The sequence below is a fragment of the Salvelinus alpinus genome, chromosome 5, assembly GCF_045679555.1.
Source record: "Salvelinus alpinus chromosome 5, SLU_Salpinus.1, whole genome shotgun sequence".
Taxonomy (NCBI): domain Eukaryota; kingdom Metazoa; phylum Chordata; class Actinopteri; order Salmoniformes; family Salmonidae; genus Salvelinus; species Salvelinus alpinus.
This window is the reverse complement of record NC_092090.1, coordinates 39,777,670-39,798,676: the sequence shown is the minus strand read 5'-3', so window position 1 is coordinate 39,798,676 and position 21,007 is coordinate 39,777,670. Positions and strand designations below refer to the sequence as shown.

Below are 21,007 nucleotides of genomic sequence, written 5' to 3'. Positions count from 1 at the left end.
TAGAATAGTTTGTTTTAATATCTAGGCCTATGTTTCTGCATGCACCTTGATTGATTCATTGATCTTATACTAAACAAAGATAAATAAATAAAAAATCTAAACTAATCCAATCTGTAAGTAGTTGGCCTTATTTCACCCGCTATTGAGATGGTTGTTCCATCTCAAGATGGTTAAGGAAGTCTCATTTATCAATCTTCCCTGCCTTGGCAGTCACTCTAACTGCAGTTGTGGGTGTTGGATATCCAAACGGACTAGATTCCAATAGGAATTATACAACACTTTGAAAAACAGCATAATGTGACTTGCTAATGTGCCCTGTACTGGGCACAAACTTCAAATCAATGTTTACTCCATGTTGGTTCAACATAATTTAAAAAAAAGTAATGTATATGCATTAACATAAATAATAACATTTTTATGATCAAATATTCACTTAGTCACTCACTTGGTGAAGGCTAGAAAACTAAAAGCCCTCGAATGGAACAATCATGTCTCTGTCACTAACAAATACACAGAAAAATAGTAACACTGGGAAATAAATGTGCAGTCTTTACACCCTAAAGTGTTAAAATAACACTCCAAAATGAGTTACTGTAACACCAGAGGTGTTAATTCGTTAACACTGAGAAAGTGTAACAGCATCAGCCCGTATAAAGTGTTAATTTAAGTCGGAATTTGCTAGGGACCAAACACTTTTGGGGTGTTGATTTATCAACACATTTAAAAGTGTTAGTTTAACACTAGGCTATTTGAAATGGTTACATATGATTTCTAAGAAAGTGATACATTTAACACTGTGGGTGTTACAATTCTGATCACACATTTGCTGTGTATAATTAGATATAAATGCTTCAGATTATGACTCAAGTATTTATTCGACACGCAAGTATGGCATATATGTATGGCTTGGCCTGCAACATGGAAGAGGCCAGGGGTTGGTAAAAGGTCCCAAACGTGGCTGTGCCGTTGTGCGCAATCCAACCTGAAGTCTCATAGTTTATTAACTATGTATTTCAGTTAATTCAACAGCAACGGCAGGCATTCGCTTAATAGTGCCGCAAATATCAAATAATCTTTTATTCCTGAACAAATCCTGCAGTCATGTGAACTTCCATGGAAATAGACACTCAAGTATGGAATCGCATCGAAAGGTGAGGCAGGAGCAGAAGAGCAGCTCCTTGAGTGTCTTGCGCAGCTCCTGGCTCCTATAGGCGTAGATGAGCGGGTCGATGAGCGAGTTACAGATGATGAGGATGAGGAAGAGGTTGAAGTAGCTGAAGAAGCAGGTGCAGAAGGGGGTCGTGGGGCAGGTGAGGATGAGAATAAGGTGGAGGAAGAAGGGTCCCCAGCAGAGGATGAAAACCCCTAGCAGGATAGTGAGCGTGATGGCGCCCTTCATGCTCGTGCCCTGGCGGCGAGACTTGTAGATGGCCATGATGCGCCGCGAGTGCACGTGCGCCAGGATGAACATGTGCATGTAGAGCACAGCGGTGAAGACAAGAGTGATGCAGAAGAAGGTGACGAGGCATACAATGACGGCGGTGTGCGAGTGGTAGACGATGAAAAGTATGCTGGCGGTGATGCTGGTCAGCCACACCATCGCGATGATGGTCACGGCGCGCTGCGTGGTCATGATGCTGTGGTAACGCAGCGCGTAAAAGATGGTGATATATCGATCCGCGGCGATGGTGCACAGGAAGGACAGCGACGACACCACCGAGCTGCAGTTCATGATGTCGATGACGTTGTCCAGGTGCCGCAGCATTTCAGGTGTGACAACTAGCAGCCCGTGTTCGGTGAGCAACATGACTATGGTCTCCACCACGTTGGCGACGCTGACCAGCATGTCGGAGACGGCCAGGCAGCATATGAAGTAGTACATGGGCGAGTGCAGATTGCGGTTCTTGATGATGGCCAGCACCACTAAAATGTTCTCCACCAGACTAATGAGGCCCAGCGTCAGGAACAGCTCCTGTGGAATGCGGAGCGAGCAGGTCGTAGAGTTCTGCTCCCTGGTGCTGGTGTTGTTGGTGCTGTTCTCGCTGTACATGGTGAGGGTGCTCAGCTCCATGTGGTGGTGCATGATGAAGTTATGTTGAGACGTGTTGTCCGTCATGTCTGCTGCTCTCTGCTGTAGTAGGCTATTGGATGAGGTGGAAAGAAAAAGCCTTAAAATATTTTCTTTGTGGTCTCTATAGTGTAACAGAATTAACAAGTTATTCTATAGACATCATATCCTACAGGAAAAAAGAGAGCACAGAATGTGTGAGGTGAAAGTAGTTTAGCTCACGTTTATGTCGCAACCCTGAAATTGGAGTGATATTTTCCCACAAACGGAGGTCTCCAGAACGAACTTTAACACAGAGCGAAGAGCCCAGATGCTCACAGTGGAGAATCATCCATGTGAAATCGTCTCTTTCCCAAGTAACTGTTTAGATTCAAAGGTTTATCCAACTGTATTTTGCACATAGCCCATATATGGTACTTCCAAGTGATGAGAATCCTAGTCTGAATACAGCTCCTTGGTGCTGGATCGCATGCGAGAAAATCCTGTACCATTTGGACGTCCAAATAGGCTCCAAGCAATACAAATGTGTGAACTGAGGCCTATCCAACTGAGCTCTCAGGCACACAAAGTGACAGTGTGTTCTTAAAAGGGTCCACCGCCTCTCTAACTCCTCCTTTCTCATAGCGAAAGCCAACCGCATGATTCTCAGACTGACACAAACTCTAATGAACGCGTGATCCCGCATGGAAATATTTAACAAGATTAGGGAGTAAAATGGATGGAGAGTGTGTAGTATGTATGTATTTACTAATCTCCTGAGCATAATTAAGTAATTCAAAGATGTAGTTGAGAAAATGTTCCCCAGCACTAAAATATAATTTACCGCGCACTGTGCACAACTGATGTGGATGTGGCCAATTGATTTAGTCAAAGCATACTTCACATGCATCAAATACACGGTGTAAAAAACATTAGGAACACCCATGGGATACTCCAGACACTATGGAAGGGCTATTACTACACATTCATCTGCCTCGGCCCTGTGTCTTAGGCATTTAGCCTTTATCTTATGTGGTAGTCATGGTATACACTGCGTGTACAAAACATTAGGAACACGTGCTCTTTCCATGACATAGACTGACCAGGTGAAAACTATGATCCCTTATTGATGTCACCAGTTAAATCCTCTTCAATCAATGTAGATGAAGGGGAGAAGACAGGTTAAAGAAGGATTTTAAACCATTGAGACAATAGAGACATGGATTGTGTATGTGTGCCATTCAGAGGGTGAATGGGCAAGACAAAAGATTTAAGTGCCTTTGAGCGGGTATGGCGGTAGGTGCCAGGCGCACCGGGTTGAGTGTCTAGAACTGCAACGCTGCTTATGTCTCAAACTGTTGCAGTCTTTTTCTTATTTGATATAATTGCGAATTACATTTGTAATTACAATAAAGTTTTAAGAATAAATGTTGTATAGGCTCGCAAACAAGATGTTTGTTCTCTGCCAGATCAACGGTAACGCGCGCTATTGCCCAAAACAAATGGGAGGGGATTTGGATAGTCAAACCCGATTGAATGGGTTGGTTCATTACGCATGAGGGTTTTTGTAGTGACCTAGTTGCAGCAGAGCCACTAGGCATTTTGACAGGTTTTGTGTGTGTATGTGTGTGGGAGACTACCTGTCCTGTGTACGGAGCCGGTTATGACAGAAGGGCGGGCTCTTTTCTCCGCTGCATTGAATCGGAAGTTTTTTCTTCTTCATTACAATCACTATTTGAGTAAATGTTTTTATACCGTGTTGTAGAGCAACCAAGAAAGCCTTTTCCAACTTCAGAAACCCTTTGCCAACTTCAGAAACCCTTTGCCACACTACAAGCGGATCCTCAGGTTAATGATGACGCAAGACGCTGCCATTCAGGGAACACGTAGGCTACAGTAGCCTGCCTACACATGGACAAATTGAGTTCGTGTGTTGAACCTCATCCCAGCCACCCAATAACAACACACAGCGATCCATTCAGGACAGTTTTGTCTCATGAAGCAACATTACTTTAAACCAAACCTAAACCATAACATGAAATATATCATTTAGTTAACAATGTTCATTAAATATGTCCAAAACAAGATATATTCGTTAAAACTTGTGACAGCTGAGAAGTGAATACTCACTGCTGGAGGAAACCACATAAAGAGTTGTGAACAAAGTGCCAAGTGTTATGGCTTCAGCCTTTGAAACAATCCTTCTCAGTGCTTGCATAAGCAGCCTCTTCCTCTAGCGATTTCATGGGAGATATAACACACACAAACTGCAGTTTGTGCAAAAGGCAGCATTCTCTCACCTGTGGAGAGCAGCAGTGTCAACTGTAAACAGCCAGACTGTCCATAGTTAGAGTGTGATAGTGGGAGATAAGGAGAATCCTCCATTCACTCAGGGCCAGACACAGATCTGTATCAGCCTCTAGCTGAGGAACACCACTCCTACCTGGGACTACAACTTCAGACCTGACCAGACTGACTCAACATCTGGGCCTATCACACACACTCTGCAAAAGGGGTATCCAAGTCCCATATGTGTCTGGACTGTCACTCTGTCTGTCAAAGAGAGAGACAAGAGGGGTTGGATGGGGTAGGGGGGACCCAATAGGACAGATGATAAGTGATGTGGCAGAGCCCCACCTGCTTTTAGCCCCACATGTTTTGAATGTTATTTTGGCATTAATACGATGTAACAATGTAAAAAAAAAAAAGAATCATTGACTTAACAAAGCCACATTCAAACATCTCTTGTTTGCTTTCTTGAGGAAGGCAGCTCCAAAATGCAGCTCAATGCTTTCTGTGGTGGTGGGGCAGCCAGCGGAAAATACGGAGCGTAGGGGTTGGTAATGTTCTCTAGTTGTGCTGTGATTGGCTCACTGTTCTGTCACTCATGGGGACACTTGAGAATTCAAGCCCCAAGAAAGCTCAAGGTCATTAGCCACAGATAAAACGATGTCAAATCACATATCTACAGTAGCTTTGATTGGACTGATCATGTCAACATCATACTTTCAAAATATTAGCTAGCAAGATAGCCGTCATCATCATGAATCAAGTCGACAATCTGGCAAATCCTTTTCAATCCTTGTCGTAGGAAGAGAAATAATGAAGATACATTTTTTTGTGGTTAACTGCAAGCATTGCAAAGCAATCACTAGCCTGCTATTCAGTGGAGTGGGTGTGTTGTCCAAGTCTGCATTCAAGGGTCTCTTTTCCAAGCTTAAAATGATAAACATTCAACATTGGCAAAGCTGTCTATCCAGAATGACTTCAGCCGCGCTCAAAACTGGAAACTTGGAAGTGGAAAATCTCAGACTTCAGTGAGTTCAAGACAACTGTGAACTCTGAAGAAAATGAGCTTCCGACTGGGAAAATACGCTTTAAACGAGTTCCCAACGAGTCGGGAACTCGGGCTCCTTTCTCGAGCTCCGACCTGAAGATCACGGACGTCATCATGATTCAACCTTTTTTTCCCCCAAGTTCCCAGTTGTATTGAAAGCACCAATATTCCAGAGAATGCCAGACTTTGATGACAAAGTTTGATGACAAAATTTGCCCACGAAGGACAGCCGTGCCACCTTTCTGTTCAAGTGAGCACAGCACAGAGAGAATGCCAAGCGTGTGCAAAGCTGTCATCAAGGCAAAGGGTGGCTATTTGAAGAAAATAGTAAAAATAAAGAAAAACCCTTGAATGAGTAGGTGTTCTAAAACTTTTGACCGGTAGTGTACGTTAACCCCAGTTCAACCTCAGTACACCGTTAAAGGTCTATTACAAGTGCTGATCAATGTTCCTGCTGTTTCGCAGGGTGGTTCTTAGAACAACGTCTCATAACCAAATATAGTTATTTTACAGTGGCCTTGAACTAACCATGTAATAGTACATCCCAGCAGGCAAAACTACCAGCTTTAACTTTATAATTATAAACACTTACAATCAGGGGTGGATGGAAGAAGTCTGGGAACTCACCATTGTAAAATCTTCTACGTAACCCCCCCCCCCACACACACACAGTTTTACATGACAAAATTATTTCACTTTGGAAACTTTCTAGAGCATTCCCCACAATTCCACCCATGCTTATAATAAACCATTAGTAAAACATACGAATTATCACCGGTCTACATAATTGTAGGTGAAATGGAAAATATGTATGAATCATTTAAACTTTTCTACCCACAGTTGATAGAAGAAAGCAATATGGAGAATGTTACAAGGAGAAACTGAATAGATCAAGATTGACTGAATTTATCGATTTCCCTGGATTTAGTTATTTACAGTTCTGAATGTTCAGTAGTTTCTCTAATCCAATAGAGAAAGATTTACCCACGTTATAGATTTCTCTAGATTTAACGATGTACTGTGATGTAGGCCTTCAGTTAATTTTGAATGTTAGGAACCTTTGTCTTGCCCCAGAGGGAGATTTATTTGACAAATTATAGATATGTCTCTAATAGTCCCATCCTCCTCTGACCCCGAGGCTCACATAGAGCTGGGAATGTACTTCATATCACAGTGAACACTACCGACCATTTGCTCGTGGGGACATGTCATAGCAGGGAAGAGGGTAGACCTCACATGAACACCCCTCGTGACCCAGGCACTGCAGTAGCTCCAGGTAAACTCTGGAACAAGGCCCTTGTTTGAACAGCAGTCTACCAACTGCACCCACAGCATTACACCATGTGGTTCTATGCAAAAACAGTACAGAGTGGATGTATGTGTGTTGTTGATGTGGGTGTCTTTTAAGCGAGTATGGTTTTTGAGTGTGTGTGTGAGCGGCGGTGTACCCTTTGACTCTGCTTTCATTTATACATCCTCTGATAGAAAACAGCATATTTCTGGACTATTTCAAGGGAATGAAAACTAGGCAATTATGCAAATGAGTATCATGGGATGGTCTCTTCCTTTTGCCAGATGGTCTTTCAAGAACAAAACTTGGACTCTTTTAAACCCCCGGGAAACATCTCACTTATCAAATTACTTGGAAGAATCAGTGACACACAACCAAAAGACGAGGAAATAAAACATCAGAAGTAATATGATACAGTGGTGGACAAAGTACTCAGTTGTCATACTTGAGGAAAAGTAAAGATACCCTAATAGAAAATGACTCAAGTAAAAGTGAAAGTCAACCCGTAAAATCCTACTTTAGTAAAAGTCAATAGTATTTGGTTTTAAATATACTTAAGTATCAAAAGTAAAAGTATAAATAATTTCACATTGCTTATATTAAGCAAACCAGACGGCACCATTACATTTTTATTTATTTTATTATTTACATTTACAAACAAAGCATGTGTTTAGTGAGTCCGCCAGATCAGAGGCAGTAGGATGACCAGGGATGTTGTCTTGATAAGTGTGTGAATTAGATCCTTTTCCTGTCCTGCTAAGCATTCAAAATGTAAGGAATACTTTTGGGTGTAAAAAGTACTCAAGTAAAAAATACTTAAGTACTACTTAAATCGTTTTTTGGTGTATCGGTACTTTACTATTTATATTTTTTACAACTTTTAAAGTACAGATACCCCAAAAAATTACTTAAGTAGTACTTTAAAGTATTTTTACTTAAGTATTTTACACCATTGCTATGGAGAAGACTGATTCTTCCAAGTAATTTGATAAGTGAGATGTTGCCCGGGGGTTTAAAAGTGTCACGAATCCCGCTTCCTGAGTCTGTTTTTGCCTGTGTTCTGTCCTGGAGTGTTTTTTCCGGTGTCCTGGAACGCACCCTGTCTGGTTGCCGGGCGACGTAGCTAGTTGGAGGATCTCTGAGTACCCGCACCTGTATCCCATCAGCTATCTGCACACCTGGTCCTGATCATCACCCCTCCACTTCATAAACGCTGACCTGACATCCATTCCCTGCCGGATCGTTAGCCATGAACAGTATGTTGTGCCAGCGTATCAGCCTCCAGTTTGATAGAGTTTGTTTTGTACGTCTTGCTTGCCTTGAACTTACCTTCGTTTTTTCTGTCTACAGTCATTCACCCGGAACACTCATCCCATCCCTACCTGGTCGTCGGTGACTTCAGTTACTTCCTTGGATCTGCTTACTCAATTCCATCAGCTCACCTCCGCTGCCCGCTCCGCTACTTGGATTTTTCTATCACTACATTTAAACTTGTAAATAAATACTCACCTTCGTCTTACTCTCCTTGTCCTGGTCTGCTTCTGGGTTCTACTTTAGAGAACCGTGACAAAAAGAGTCCAAGTTATTGTCCTTGAAAGACTATCTGGCAAAAGTAAGAGACCATCCCACTTTTACTTTACTACATTCCTAAAGAAAATAATGTACTTTTTACTCCATACATTTTCCCTGACACCCAAAAGTACTCGTTACATTTTGACAGGAAAATGGTCCAATTCACACACTTATCAAGAGAACATCCCTGATCATCCCTACTGCCTGACTTGGCGGACTCACTAAACACAAATGCTTTGTTTGTAAATTGTCAGTGTGCCCCTGGCTGTCTGTCAATAAAACATTTTTTTTTGCCAATTGTGCCATCTGGTTTGCTTAATATAAGGAACTTGAATTGATTTATACTTTTACTTTTGATACTTGAGTGCATTTTAGCAATTTCATTTACTTTTGATACTTAAGTTTATTTAAAACAAAATACTTTGACTTTTACTCAAGTAGTATTCTACTCTGTGACTTTCACTTTTACTCATGTATGACAATTGAGTACTTTTTCGACAACTGGGAGACAGAACGTTTGGTTGAAAATAATATAGAATATTCTCCCCAAAATGGGGAGCGTAGCCAGCTAAAGAGGACACATGGCATCTTGAATTCATGAGAAATTACTGAATACAACACACCACGTTTCAACGAATGAAGTTAATTCTGAATATCATAAAGCTTCGGTGGACAGATACTCCGTTAGAAACAGGTTAGCTAAGGTCACCAACAAGAAGATCAAAGCAATGTTGTCAAAACAACTTTTGACACCCACGACACCAGACAGAGAGAGAGTGCTCATGAATGCAGGGTGGCAATATATGACTAATAAATATTCTGGTCATTGCAGGGTCATAAAAGGACACTAGGGAGAGGGATAGACTCAGTCATTTCCCTAGTAAACTGATATTGGAACAAGCACCAATAGAACATATGTAAGACTCTCTATTGCAGGGCTTCCCAAACTCGGTCCTCGAGACCCCAAGGAGTGTCCGTTTAGTTTTTTCCCCTAGCACCACACAGCTGATTCAAATCATCAACTAATCATCAAGCTTCGATCATTTGAATCAGCTGTGTAGTGTTAGGGCAAAAACCACGTGCATCCCTTGGGGTGCCAAGGACCAAGTTTGGGTAACACTGCTCTATTGTAACGGGAACCTGAGAGGCAGTGTCCTCAGATTGAGTAATGGCAGATGCATTAGCAACAACTGACTAACTGGTAGGTGTTATCTGATATGCAGTCAATCTTCTCAGCATCAAAGACTTCAAGAGAAGTGTAAGGACAGATATTTTGGGATGGTAGACACAGATAGCCTTGTTATTTCTAGACTGATTACCACTAACCGTGCAGCGAACACTCATGATCAGGCGGCTTGGGAGGCTAAGACACAGAATGAACCTCCTATTGGCCTGGAAAGAGATTAATTATGAAATAGAATATATTTTTACTCAAGTCAATATTGAACCATATGCACAGCAAGTTTATTGTCTTTACATTAGCTTGTGTGATAAATGATTTCTAAGCAGAGTATTTACAGTAGTGGGTTGGATGCAATCCCTTCCTGATATTAACAGATGACTTGGGCCAGGAGTTTTTCCTGCCAACGTGACCTCATTGGGACCAACTTCGGGCCCTAGTTAAGAAACAGCCTAGAATTGATTTCAGGTAAGGTCAAAAATACCTGTTCAAAGAGAATCACAACAGAAAAATATCCTGATCAGTTTAAATTTAATCCTCAAAATCAGATAGAATTTAAAATGCTGTTGTCTTAGCAATAATGAACAGGGTTAATTGGGAGTCGAAGTTAAAAATGAAAGTTGTGGCTAATATTAAAAATGGAATAAGAAGTTAAGTCCATTTGTTCCACTCATAAGGTGTATTACTGTATAATTCGGACTTTTATCAGACACTCATTAACCTTTAACCTGACTCTCATCAACCCATATGGCAGTAGACTGTCAATGCGTGTACGACGTTGAGTTGCTAAGACAACACCATAGGGATTTATTCAATCATAAACGATTCCACTTCAGATATACTGTAGCAGTAGGGCATCATTATCCTTCTAATGAAACACAATATTCATGTTTTTGATAAGCAATGTTCCTTTAAAAAAGATTTAAAGAACAACTGAAAGAGTTTTTGTCTTGATGAACGCAGCCTCCTGATCTTCTAGATCAGTAAGAACAACTGTTCTGAGGAAAGAGAATGGGACAACATGAGGAAGGAGAGAGGGCTGATGGACTGACTGACTATGACAGGAGGAAGAGGTGATACTACTGTGCCTATCAGAAAGGGAGAGTTGGTTTGATGTTTGGGTCATATAGATGACCTGCCATTTCTTTCTTTAAGGTTACAGTACATCTGTTATTGCTACCCTCACTGAATCTATTCCCTCACTCACTCTTCATCCTCCTACCACCCTGCTGTACTCCATCTCCATTCATCTTAATCAACCTTTAATTTTCTTCTATGCATTCCCATCTCTATGTACCCCTCCCTCAAGTCTCACTCCACCTCTCTCTGTGTCCTCCTCATCTCAGTCCCACTCCCCCTCGTCTCTGTCAGGGTTGTCCTCTCTAGGTGGCTCCTGAAACTGGATGTTGGCCAGCATGTCCCTCATGGCCAGCATCAGACGATTTACTTCCTGGTTCAGCTCCCGACCCGCCTGAGCTACTTCCAGGTCGTCCTGCGGCATCGGCTCACCCTGCAGAGACAGTGACTAGAGAGTGAGCAGTAATTATAATCATCACTGAACATGACAATACGGAAGTGTGTGTGTGTATACAGTACCTTCGGAAAGTATTCAGATCCCTAGACTTTTTCCGCATTTTGTTACGTTACAGCCTTATTCTAAAATGGAATAAATTGTTTTCCCACTCATCAATCTACACACAATACCTCAAAATGACAAAGCAAAAAAAGTTATATATTTTTTGTGTAAAAAAATAATGAGAATGATGGAGGCCCATGTGTTCTTGGGGACCTTCAATGCAGCATAAAATGTTTTGTACCCTTCCCCAGATCTGTGCCTCGACACAATCCTGTCTCGGAGCTCTACGGACAATTCCTTTGACCTCATAGCTTGGTTTTTGCACTGACATGCACTGTCAACTGTGGAACCTTATATAGACAGGTGTGTGCCTTTCCAAATCATGTCCAATCAATTGAATTTCCCACAGGTGGACTCCAATCAAGTTGTTGAAACATCTCAAGGATGATCAATGGAGGGGCCTCCCGAGTGGCGCAGTGGTCTAAGGCCACTAGAGATTCTGAGTTCGAGTCCAGGCTCTGTTGCAGCCGCCCGCGACCGGGAGACCCATGGGGCAGCGCACAATTGGCCCAGCATCGCCCGGGTTAGGGGAGGGTTTGGCTGGGCAGGGATATCCTTGTCTATTAGCGCACTAGCAACTCCTGTGGCGGGCCGGGCGCAGTGCACACTGACCAGGTCGCCAGGTGTATGTTGTTTCCTCCGACACATTGGTGCGGCTGGGTTCAGTGTTAAGTGGGCATTGTGTCAAGAAGCAGTGTGGCTTGGTTGGGTTGTGTTTCGGAGGACGCACGGCTCTCGACCTTCGCCTCTCCAGAGTCCGTACGGGAGTTGCAGCGATGAGACAAGACTGTAACTACCAATTGGATACCACGAATTTGGGGAGAAAAAGGGGTAAAAAAAAAAGGATGATCAATGGAAACACGATGCACCTGAGCTCAATTTCAATTCTCATAACAAAGGGTCTGAATACTTATGTAAATAAGGTATTTGTTCTTATTTTTTTATAAATTTGGAACAACAATCTTTTTTTATTATGGGATATCGTGTGTAGAAAATGTATTTAATCAATTTTAGAATAAGGCTGTAATGTAACAAAATGTGGAAAAGGTCAAGGGGTCTGAATACTTCCCAAATACACTATGTGTATGTGTTGCTTAAATTCACCAGGAAAAGCACAATGCCATTTCTAAAGAACACCACATTATTCTCTCCTGTCTCTCTCAGGTTCAAAATGTTTCAAACGTTGCAATAAGGTATCACGCGTAAACAAATTATTTTTAAGAGACAAACAGGACCTTTGTACGAGCCTAGGTGACATACAGTATGTCAGTGTTTTGTGTCTAAGTGTTTCGGGACTTTCACACAGAACATCCATTTATTAGATGCATTTCCTTTCCAACACTCTGTGATCATGGGCTGACTTCATTTTCCACACCTAAATTGTGATTTCAGACCTGTTGGATAACACTGTAGCTATTCTAGTGCAATAAAACAACTGCAAGCAGACTCTCTTCCTCCTAAACTGTCTCATTCTTATCCTAATTGCATCTCTTCCTCTTCCTAATCAGATAAGTCTCAAGATGGTTTAAAACTCGCTGCATAAAAACGCTGGGCATTGGTTAAAACGCTGGGCATGTATGCTTCTGTTGGTCAGTGGGTGTTTTTGGAACTTGCATGGCCAGTTGTGGCACAGGAGGACCTGAGGACACTGGAGCTACCAGGTTGGTGGTCCACATTAGTGATTATCTTTACAATTAGCCACATGTCCTCTGATCACTAGCATGGATAGCTACACTCCGAACTAGCATGGGCATTGGAGTGAGTAAAATGGGACACGATGTTTGCTTCCTTCATATCACGTTGCATCCCACTGCACAAGGTTACATGGCAACACACTGCCAGTCAGTGTGAGACACCTCATCAAATGTAAAAATCACTCCCACACATGTATACTGTCCATTGATGTGTTGATCATGTGGATCTTTTTTATATAGACAAATGAATGTTCTGAAGTAGGTCAACGTGACGAGAGACAATGTGGTGTGTAAATATAGGCTATCCTCTGGTTGCTGGTGCCAGGCTGCTGAGTGCTTATCCTCTCCTCTCCAGGGGTGTTTGTCACCGTCTGTCTCTTGTGTTTCACCCTGTGTCACACTGCCCACTCTTTACCTCCTCTCCACTCTGCCTGAGAAGCATGGGGAAATGGGGCGGACAGTACATGCCCTCCTCGTTGGTTGCCATGGACAACACTGAGTCAGAGAGGAATCAAGACTCTCTCTTGAAATACAACAGTTGTCTGTTCTGCTTCAACAGGACTCAAGTAACGCACCATTAAAAACAGTGCATCAAAGAGAGGCGATGTTAGCCAATCCATAGCAGTAAACTGTTTCAAATCAAGTTAGACCATACAAAACACGGAGTATATCAAGAGTTCTTGTACCAAAAGCCAAGTTTGCCTCGTCATCCTGTCTCCACGATCTGTGCTGTATCAAATGATAAAGCCAAACTTTGTTCGGCCTCCGATGTCTCGTCACAAAGTGTTGGTTGTAGATCGTGATCAGATTGTATTAGCGGAAATCAGATAGAGGTCAGAGTCAGACACTACATAACATCATCAACGGGTCAACATTGCTCGGACCTGTCCAAAACGCGCCAGCAAACACTATTTCAAGACAAGAGCATGTTCTTCATGGGCCATATTGGTTAGTTCCAACAGAGGAACCCGTTTTTCTGTGGCAAAGTTGCGCTACTGTAGACTTAATGTGGTTAAGCTGCAGTAGATCTAGTGGAGTAGGAAGCTACTCAGAAGCACTTTCTCAGGCTTGGCCACAGCACAAATAGGCATGAAATGAGTCGTATGGTTAATCCATTCAGAAACCTCCAGAGGGTTAGGGAATAGCTACCCAAACTCCAGCTAATCAATGTTCCCTTCCATCCTGTCAGAACCCTATGATCCAACAGTAGCCCAGGATGTCTCCATTAGCTCAGCCCAACAGTAGCCCAGGATGTCTCCATTAGCTCATCCCAACAGTAGCCCAGGATGTCTCCATTAGCTCAGCCCAACAGTAGCCCAGGATGTCTCCATTAGCTCAGCCCAACAGTAGCCCAGGATGTCTCCATTAGCTCAGCCCAACAGTAGCCCAGGATGTCTCCATTAGCTCATCCCAACAGTAGCCCAGGATGTCTCCATTAGCTCAGCCCAACAGTAGCCCAGGATGTCTCCATTAGCTCAGCCCAACAGTAGCCCAGGATGTCTCCATTAGCTCAGCCCAACAGTAGCCCAGGATGTCTCCATTAGCTCAGCCCAACAGTAGCCCAGGATGTCTCCATTAGCTCAGCCCAACAGTAGCCCAGGATGTCTCCATTAGCTCAGCCCAACAGTAGCCCAGGATGTCTCCATTAGCTCAGCCCAACAGTAGCCCAGGATGTCTCCATTAGCTCAGCCCAACAGTAGCCCAGGATGTCTCCATTAGCTCAGCACTCCCACAAATGTAAACCAAAAAGTTTAGAGATGATTATGATGATGTCTCATCCCGCTGACCGTGGCCTTGCAACAAACTGGGCTAGTGTACGTGAGGAATCTGGGAGCTCTGAGGAAGAGACAGACCAGGTTCTCTGACTCTCGGGACACTTTATGAATGTTTTCATTGTCTGCTGCAGCAACGTGCCAATTGAAGGATCCTGTGATCTTTCTAATCTCTTTTTACACTCTTCCGTGTGTGGGAGGTCATACGCCTCAACAGCTGATGTTCCCTATTGGTCTCCCATTGGGAAAGGCACGGTGGAGATGCTAGCTATATTATCATTATAAGGCTGTGTTTCCCATCCCATCTTATTCAAGGTCCCTGCCCTATGTTAAAAAACACAGACACACACACACACAGGCACACATTAGTGGGTTTATGAGGTCATTAACGGAAGATGGGATATTGGGGTCAAAGAACAAGCAGTCATGATGTTCTATGAAGCAGGGGACCTTTTCTTAGATTTGCCACGCTTGGGGGCATGCAGCTCTGACCTCAGGGACCACAGTGTCTGCTGATGTCCTCTTCTTCCTCTGCTACTTCTTTGTCAAATCCATATCCATTAATGTCACTGATTGGAATCAGAGTTTTCCAGATCTAAATAATCAGGCACGGACTTGAATGAAAGAACCCAAGCCATCTGCCTGACACTACAGCTCCTGAGGACCATGGTTGCATACCCCTGGTCTACTGTAGCTCACCCTCGGCCTAGCTCACTCACTTACCTGCAGGTTGAAGTTTGGCAGCAGAGAGCGGAAGAACAGTGACAGGGTGCTCTCATTGGAGGCTCCCAAACTCTGCCTGCAAACACAAAGACAAGTGAGAAAGCTAACAAGATAACACAAGCATGCAATACATTTCTCACACTCTTCTGCTGATAAGGATTCTCCCATGACCATAAATTATATCAACCATCATATACAGTGAGGTCCATGTTTTGTTGTTTTTGCTCTGTACTCCTGCACTTTGGAATGTGTACATAGTCAGAGAACCAAAAGTATTGGACAAATGTACTTATATGTGTATTAAAGTAGTCAAAAATGTAATATTTGGCCCCATATTCATAACATGCAACGACTTCAACAAGCTTGTAATACTACAAAATTGTTGGATGCATTTGCAGTTAGTTTTGGTTATGTTTCAAATTATGTGTGCCCAACAGAAATAAATTATAATGTATTATTAACCATTCCAAAAATGTGTCACTTTCCAAGTACTTCTGGACATCACTGTAGATCATTATAAGTAGGTCCAATAGTTTTTCTGAACCCAAAGAATGCTCTGCTTTTATGTTGCGGTTACAGATCAGTGCTAAATTGTAACCATTAACCCCCCACCCATTAATGAAAATCATTACTTCAACCACTTACACACCCCCAGTTCTTTATCAATCAAAACACTTCTCCGTGACCATGTTTGTAAAGCTTGTATGGAAAAAGCAACCATCAGGAAGAAATAGTAGGGCTGTCCTCAGACATGGGTGTGCTGTCATTCTAAGTAGTTCTCACCAGAGATCATCAGGACAGGGTACAGTATGTACAGTGTGCTCCACACAACAGACCTCAGAACTTTAGGTCTTCCCAACTTAAAACAAATACTACACTTTCTCTTGACTAGGGGTCAATTTGTCATGTTTTTAGTTATCACCGTATTCACCTCTCTGATGGTTTGATGCCTCCCTACCATCCACCACTGACCCTGCGGGTTAATAGCTACCACAAGACGGGAGGAAAGATGCCTCACTCAGGAGCCAACAACACTCCTGTAACCACATGCTATTTCAGAGAAACTGATAACAACGAGAGGGGAGAAGAGAGAGAGATTGAAGAGAGGGATAGGTGGGAGGGAGAGAAAGAAGGGAGGCAGAGAAGGAAGGGTGTGTCAGGGATAGACCATCGAGAGGAGAGATGCAAGCCATGTGAAATCAAGGCTACTCTTTATGCCAAACTTACATCAATGGCGTTTGCCACCATTGGCAAAGACAGAGAGAGGGTTAACTCACCTCCCCCGGTCTACATAACCGTGTGCCTTCCAATGTCCACACTCCTGAACATTATAAATGGATCACCACCATCCCCTAATATACCTTCATTAGAGATCCTCAATGGAGTCAGTGGCCAGTGGGCCAGTCAGTCTTAGGTAGACTGAAACAAACCCAGCTTTATTGGTTCTGCTTAGGAAAACACAAGCAGATACTGTCCTGACTCTTGGTTTTCAGTCCAGAGGCACCAACAGGATTGCTGATCCAAGTAGACATAGAGAAGAACCTAGCGATCTGAAGGAGCCTCATTCTATAACTAGCTAAAGTGCATTCGGAAAGTATTCAGACCCCTTGACTTTTTCCACAAATTGATTAAATTCATTGTTTTCCTCATCAATTGACATACTATACCCCATAATGACAAACCAAAAACAGGTTTAGACATAAACATGTAAACCTTCTTTACACAAGTATTCAGACTCTTTGCTATGAGACTCGAAATTGAGATCAGGTGCATCCTGTTTCCATTGATCATCCTTGAGATGTTTCAACAACTTGATTGGAGTCCACCTGTGGTAAATTCAATTGATTGGACATGATTTGGAAAGGCACACACCAGTCTATGTAACATCCCACAGTTGACAGTGTACGTCAGTGCAAAACCAAGCCGTAATGTCAAAGGAATTGTCCGTAGAGCTCCGAGACAGGATTGTGTCGAGGCACAGATCTGGGGAAGAGTACAAAACATTTTCTGCAGCATTGAAGGTCCCCAAGAACACATGGGCCTCCATCATTCTCATTCTTTTTTTTTTACACACAAAAAAATTAAAAAAATTGCTTTGTCATTATGAGGTATTGTGTGTAGATTGATGAGGGGGAAAACTATTTATTCCATTTTAGAATAAGGCTGTAACGTAACAAAATGCGGAAAAAGTCTAGGGATCTGAATACTTTCCGAAGGTACTGTATACACACACACACTTCCGTATTGTCATGTTCAGTGATGATTATAATTACTGCTCACTCTCTAGTCACTGTCTCTGCAGGGTGAGCCGATGCCGCAGGACGACCTGGAAGTAGCTCAGGCGGGTCGGGAGCTGAACCAGGAAGTAAATCGTCTGATGGTGGCCATCAGGGACATGCTGGCCAACATCCAGTTTCAGGAGCAACCTAGAGAGGACAACCCTGACAGGATTGTGTCGAGGCACAGATCTGGGGAAAGGTACCACAACATTTCTGCAGCATTGAAGGTCCCCAAGAACAGTGGCCTGCATCATTCTTAAATGGAAGAAGTTTGGAACCACCAAGACTCTTCCTAGAGCTAGCCGACCGGCCAAACTGAGCAATCGGAGGAGAAGGGCCTTGGTTAGGGAGGTGACCAAGAACCCGATGGTCACTCTGACAGAGCTCCAGAATTCCTCTGTGGAGACAGAATAACCTTCCAGAAGGACAACCATCTCTGCAGCACTCCACCAATCAGGCCTTTATGGTAGTGGCCAGACAGAAGCCACTCCTCAGTAAAGGCACATGACAGCCCGCTTGGAGTTTGCCAAAAGGCAGCTAAAGACTCTCAGACCATGAGAAACTAGATTCTCTGATCTGATGAAACCAAGATTGAACTCTCTGGCCTGAATGCCAAGTGTCATGTCTGGAGGAAACCTGGCACCATCCCTACGGCGAAGCATGGTGGTGGCAGCATCATGCTGTGGGGATGTTTTTCAGCGGCAGGGACTGGGAGACTAGTCAGGATCGAGGGAAAGATGAACGGAGCAAAGTACAGAGAGCTCCTCAATGAAAACCTGCTCCAGAGCGCTCAGGACCTCAGACTGGGGGCGAAGATTCACCTTCCAACAGGACAATGACAAGACAACACTGGAGTGGCTTCGGGGCAAGTTTATGAATGTCCTTGAGTGGTCCAGCCAGAGCCTGGACTTGAACCCGATCGAACATCTCTGGAGAAACCTGAAAATAGCTTTGGAGCAACGCTCCCCATCCAACCTGACAGAGCTTGAGAGGAGCAGAGAAGAATGGGAGAAACTCCCCAAATACAGGTGTGCCAAGCTTGTATCGTCATACCCAAGAAGACTCAAGGCTGTAATCGCTGCCAAAGGTGCTTCAACAAAGTACTGAGTAAAGGTTCTGAATACCTATGTAAATGGATTATTTTAGTTTAATATTTTGAATACATTTGCAAAAATGTCAAAAAACAGTTTTTGCTTTGTCATGAGGTATTGTGTGTAGATTGATGAGGGAAAAATAGATTTAATCAATTTTAGAATAAGACTAGCGTAACAAAATGTGGAAAAAGTAAAGGTGTCTGAATACTTTCCGAATGTACTGTTTGTATATATAGTTGAAGTCGGAAGTTTACATACACCTTAGCCAAATACATTTAAACTCAGTTTTTCACAATTCCTGACATTTAATCCTAGTAAAAATTCCCTGTTTTAGGTCAGTTAGGATCACCACTTTATTTTTTTAAATAAAAAAATAAAAAATTAATTAGTTAAAAATGTGAAATGTCAGAATAATAGTAGAGAGAATGATTTATTTCAGCTTTTATTTCTTTCATCACATTCCCAGTGGGTCAGAAGTTTACATACACTCAATTAGTATTTGGCAGCATTGTCTTTAAATGGTTTAACTTGGGTCAAACGTTTCAGGTAGCCTTCCACAAGCTTCCCACAATAAGTTGGGTGAATTTTGGCCCATTCCTCCTGACAGAGCTGGTGTAACTGAGTCAGGTTTGTAGGCCTCCTTGCTCGCACACGCTTTTTAATTTCTGCCCACAGATTTTCTATAGAATTGAGGTCAGGGCTTTGTGATGGCCACTCCAATACCTTGACTTTGTTGTCCTTAAGCCGTTTTGCCACAACTTTGGAAGTATTCTTGGGGTCATTGTCCATTTGGAAGACCCATTTGTGACCAAGCATTAACTTCCTGATTGATGTCTTGAGATGTTGCTTCAATATATCCACATAATTTTCCTGCCTCATGATGACATCTATTTTGTGAAGTGCACCAGTCCCTCCTGCAGCAAAGCACCCCCACAACATGATGCTGCCACCCCCGTGCTTCACGGTTAGGATGGTGTTCTTCAGCTTGCAAGCATCCCCCTTTCCCCTCAAAACATAACGATGGTTATTATGGCCAAACAGTTCTATTTTTTGTTTCATCAGACCAGAGGACATTTCTCCAATAAGTACGATCTTGACCCCATGTGCAGTTGCAAACCGTAGTCTCGATTCTTTATGGCGGTTTTGGAGCAGTGGATTCTTTCTTGCTGAGCAGCCTTTCAGGTTATGTCGATATAAGACTCGTTTTACTGTGGATATAGATACTTTTGTAACTGTTTCCTCCAGCATCTTCACAAGGTCCTTTGCTGTTGTTCTGGGTTTGATTTGCACTTTTCGCACCAAAGTACGTTCATCTCTAGGAGACCTTTGCTGGTCTTGGCTGATTTCTTTTGATTTTCCCATGATGTCAAGCAAAGAGGCACTGAGTTTGAAGGTAGGCCTTGAAATACATCCACAGGTACACCTCCAATTGACTCATATTATGTCAATTAGCCTATCAGAAGCTTCTAAAGCCATGACATCATTTTCTGGAATTTCCCAAGTTGTTTAAAGGCACAGTCAGCTTAGTGTATGTAAACTTCTGACCCACTGGAATTGTGATACAGTGAACTATAAGGAAATAATCTGTCTGTAAACAATTGTTGGAAAAATTACTTGTCATGCACAAAGTAGATGTCCTAACCGACTTTCCAAAACTATAGTTTGTTAACAAGAAATTTGTGGAGTGGTTGAAAAACTAGTTTTAATGACTCCAATCTAAGTGTATGTAAACTTCCGACTTCAACTGTATTGTGTGTACTATATAAAAACCTGCACTGGTACATACCTTGCCTTGCACAAGATATGTATAATGACACAAGTTAGGACATGTTTGGAGGGTTACCTCTCAGGCCGGGTGTATGAGGCCACTGAGTCCAGCGGGGGGAGAGGATCGAACCCCATCACCGACTGAGTGGTCACCTCCTGGGAGAGAACACACACAATTCACCATTACAGTAAACATATTGAAGGCCTATCCTCACTAACACTGTTACTGATGTAATTGTCAGGCATCCAAAACATCAACGTTGATCTTGTTTGTGTTATGAGGACCTCTCGATGAGGATGTCCAATCATTATATTTGATTGCGTTCTTCATGCAACCAATAAGGAAGCCGTATGCCAGTGGTTAATTCCCTCTTTCAACTAGAGGACTACATTCTTAGCATAATTTGGCATGCTCTGTACTGTAGCGGTTGTGTATGTGTACGCTACTCTCATGCAAACCACATTTACTCTGTGGGACATTTCATGTTATAAACATACAGGATATACATTGTACAGAATGAATGAATACAACCATTCATGATCATGTGATAAAGCAGTAAGGAAATTATACTATGATTAGATAAGTCACTCTATTCCCCTATATACTGTGTGCTA

General features: G+C 42.7%; 2 protein-coding genes across 2 annotated transcripts in view; both read right to left on the bottom strand.

Moving 5' to 3' along the window:
• Positions 1–1,008: 1,008 nt before the first annotated feature.
• LOC139576176 (melanocyte-stimulating hormone receptor-like) lies at positions 1,009–2,401 on the bottom strand. Its single transcript, XM_071401931.1, has 2 exons — positions 2,291–2,401; positions 1,009–2,141 (listed from the first exon to the last, which is right to left on the bottom strand). Exon 2 carries the CDS (start codon positions 2,114–2,116, stop codon positions 1,100–1,102), a length of 1,017 nt encoding a protein of 338 aa, XP_071258032.1. The 5' UTR covers positions 2,117–2,141; positions 2,291–2,401; the 3' UTR covers positions 1,009–1,099.
• Positions 2,402–9,689: 7,288 nt separating this feature from the next.
• LOC139576175 (ribosome quality control complex subunit TCF25-like) overlaps positions 9,690–21,007 on the bottom strand; it is a 38,246-nt gene continuing 26,928 nt past the window's right edge. The window contains exons 16-18 of the mRNA XM_071401930.1: positions 20,469–20,548; positions 15,253–15,328; positions 9,690–10,937 (exon numbers count right to left, since the gene is read on the bottom strand). Of these exons, the coding sequence (XP_071258031.1) occupies positions 10,770–10,937; positions 15,253–15,328; positions 20,469–20,548 (324 nt within the window). The 3' untranslated portion in view covers positions 9,690–10,769. The remainder of the gene's footprint in view (positions 10,938–15,252; positions 15,329–20,468; positions 20,549–21,007) is intronic.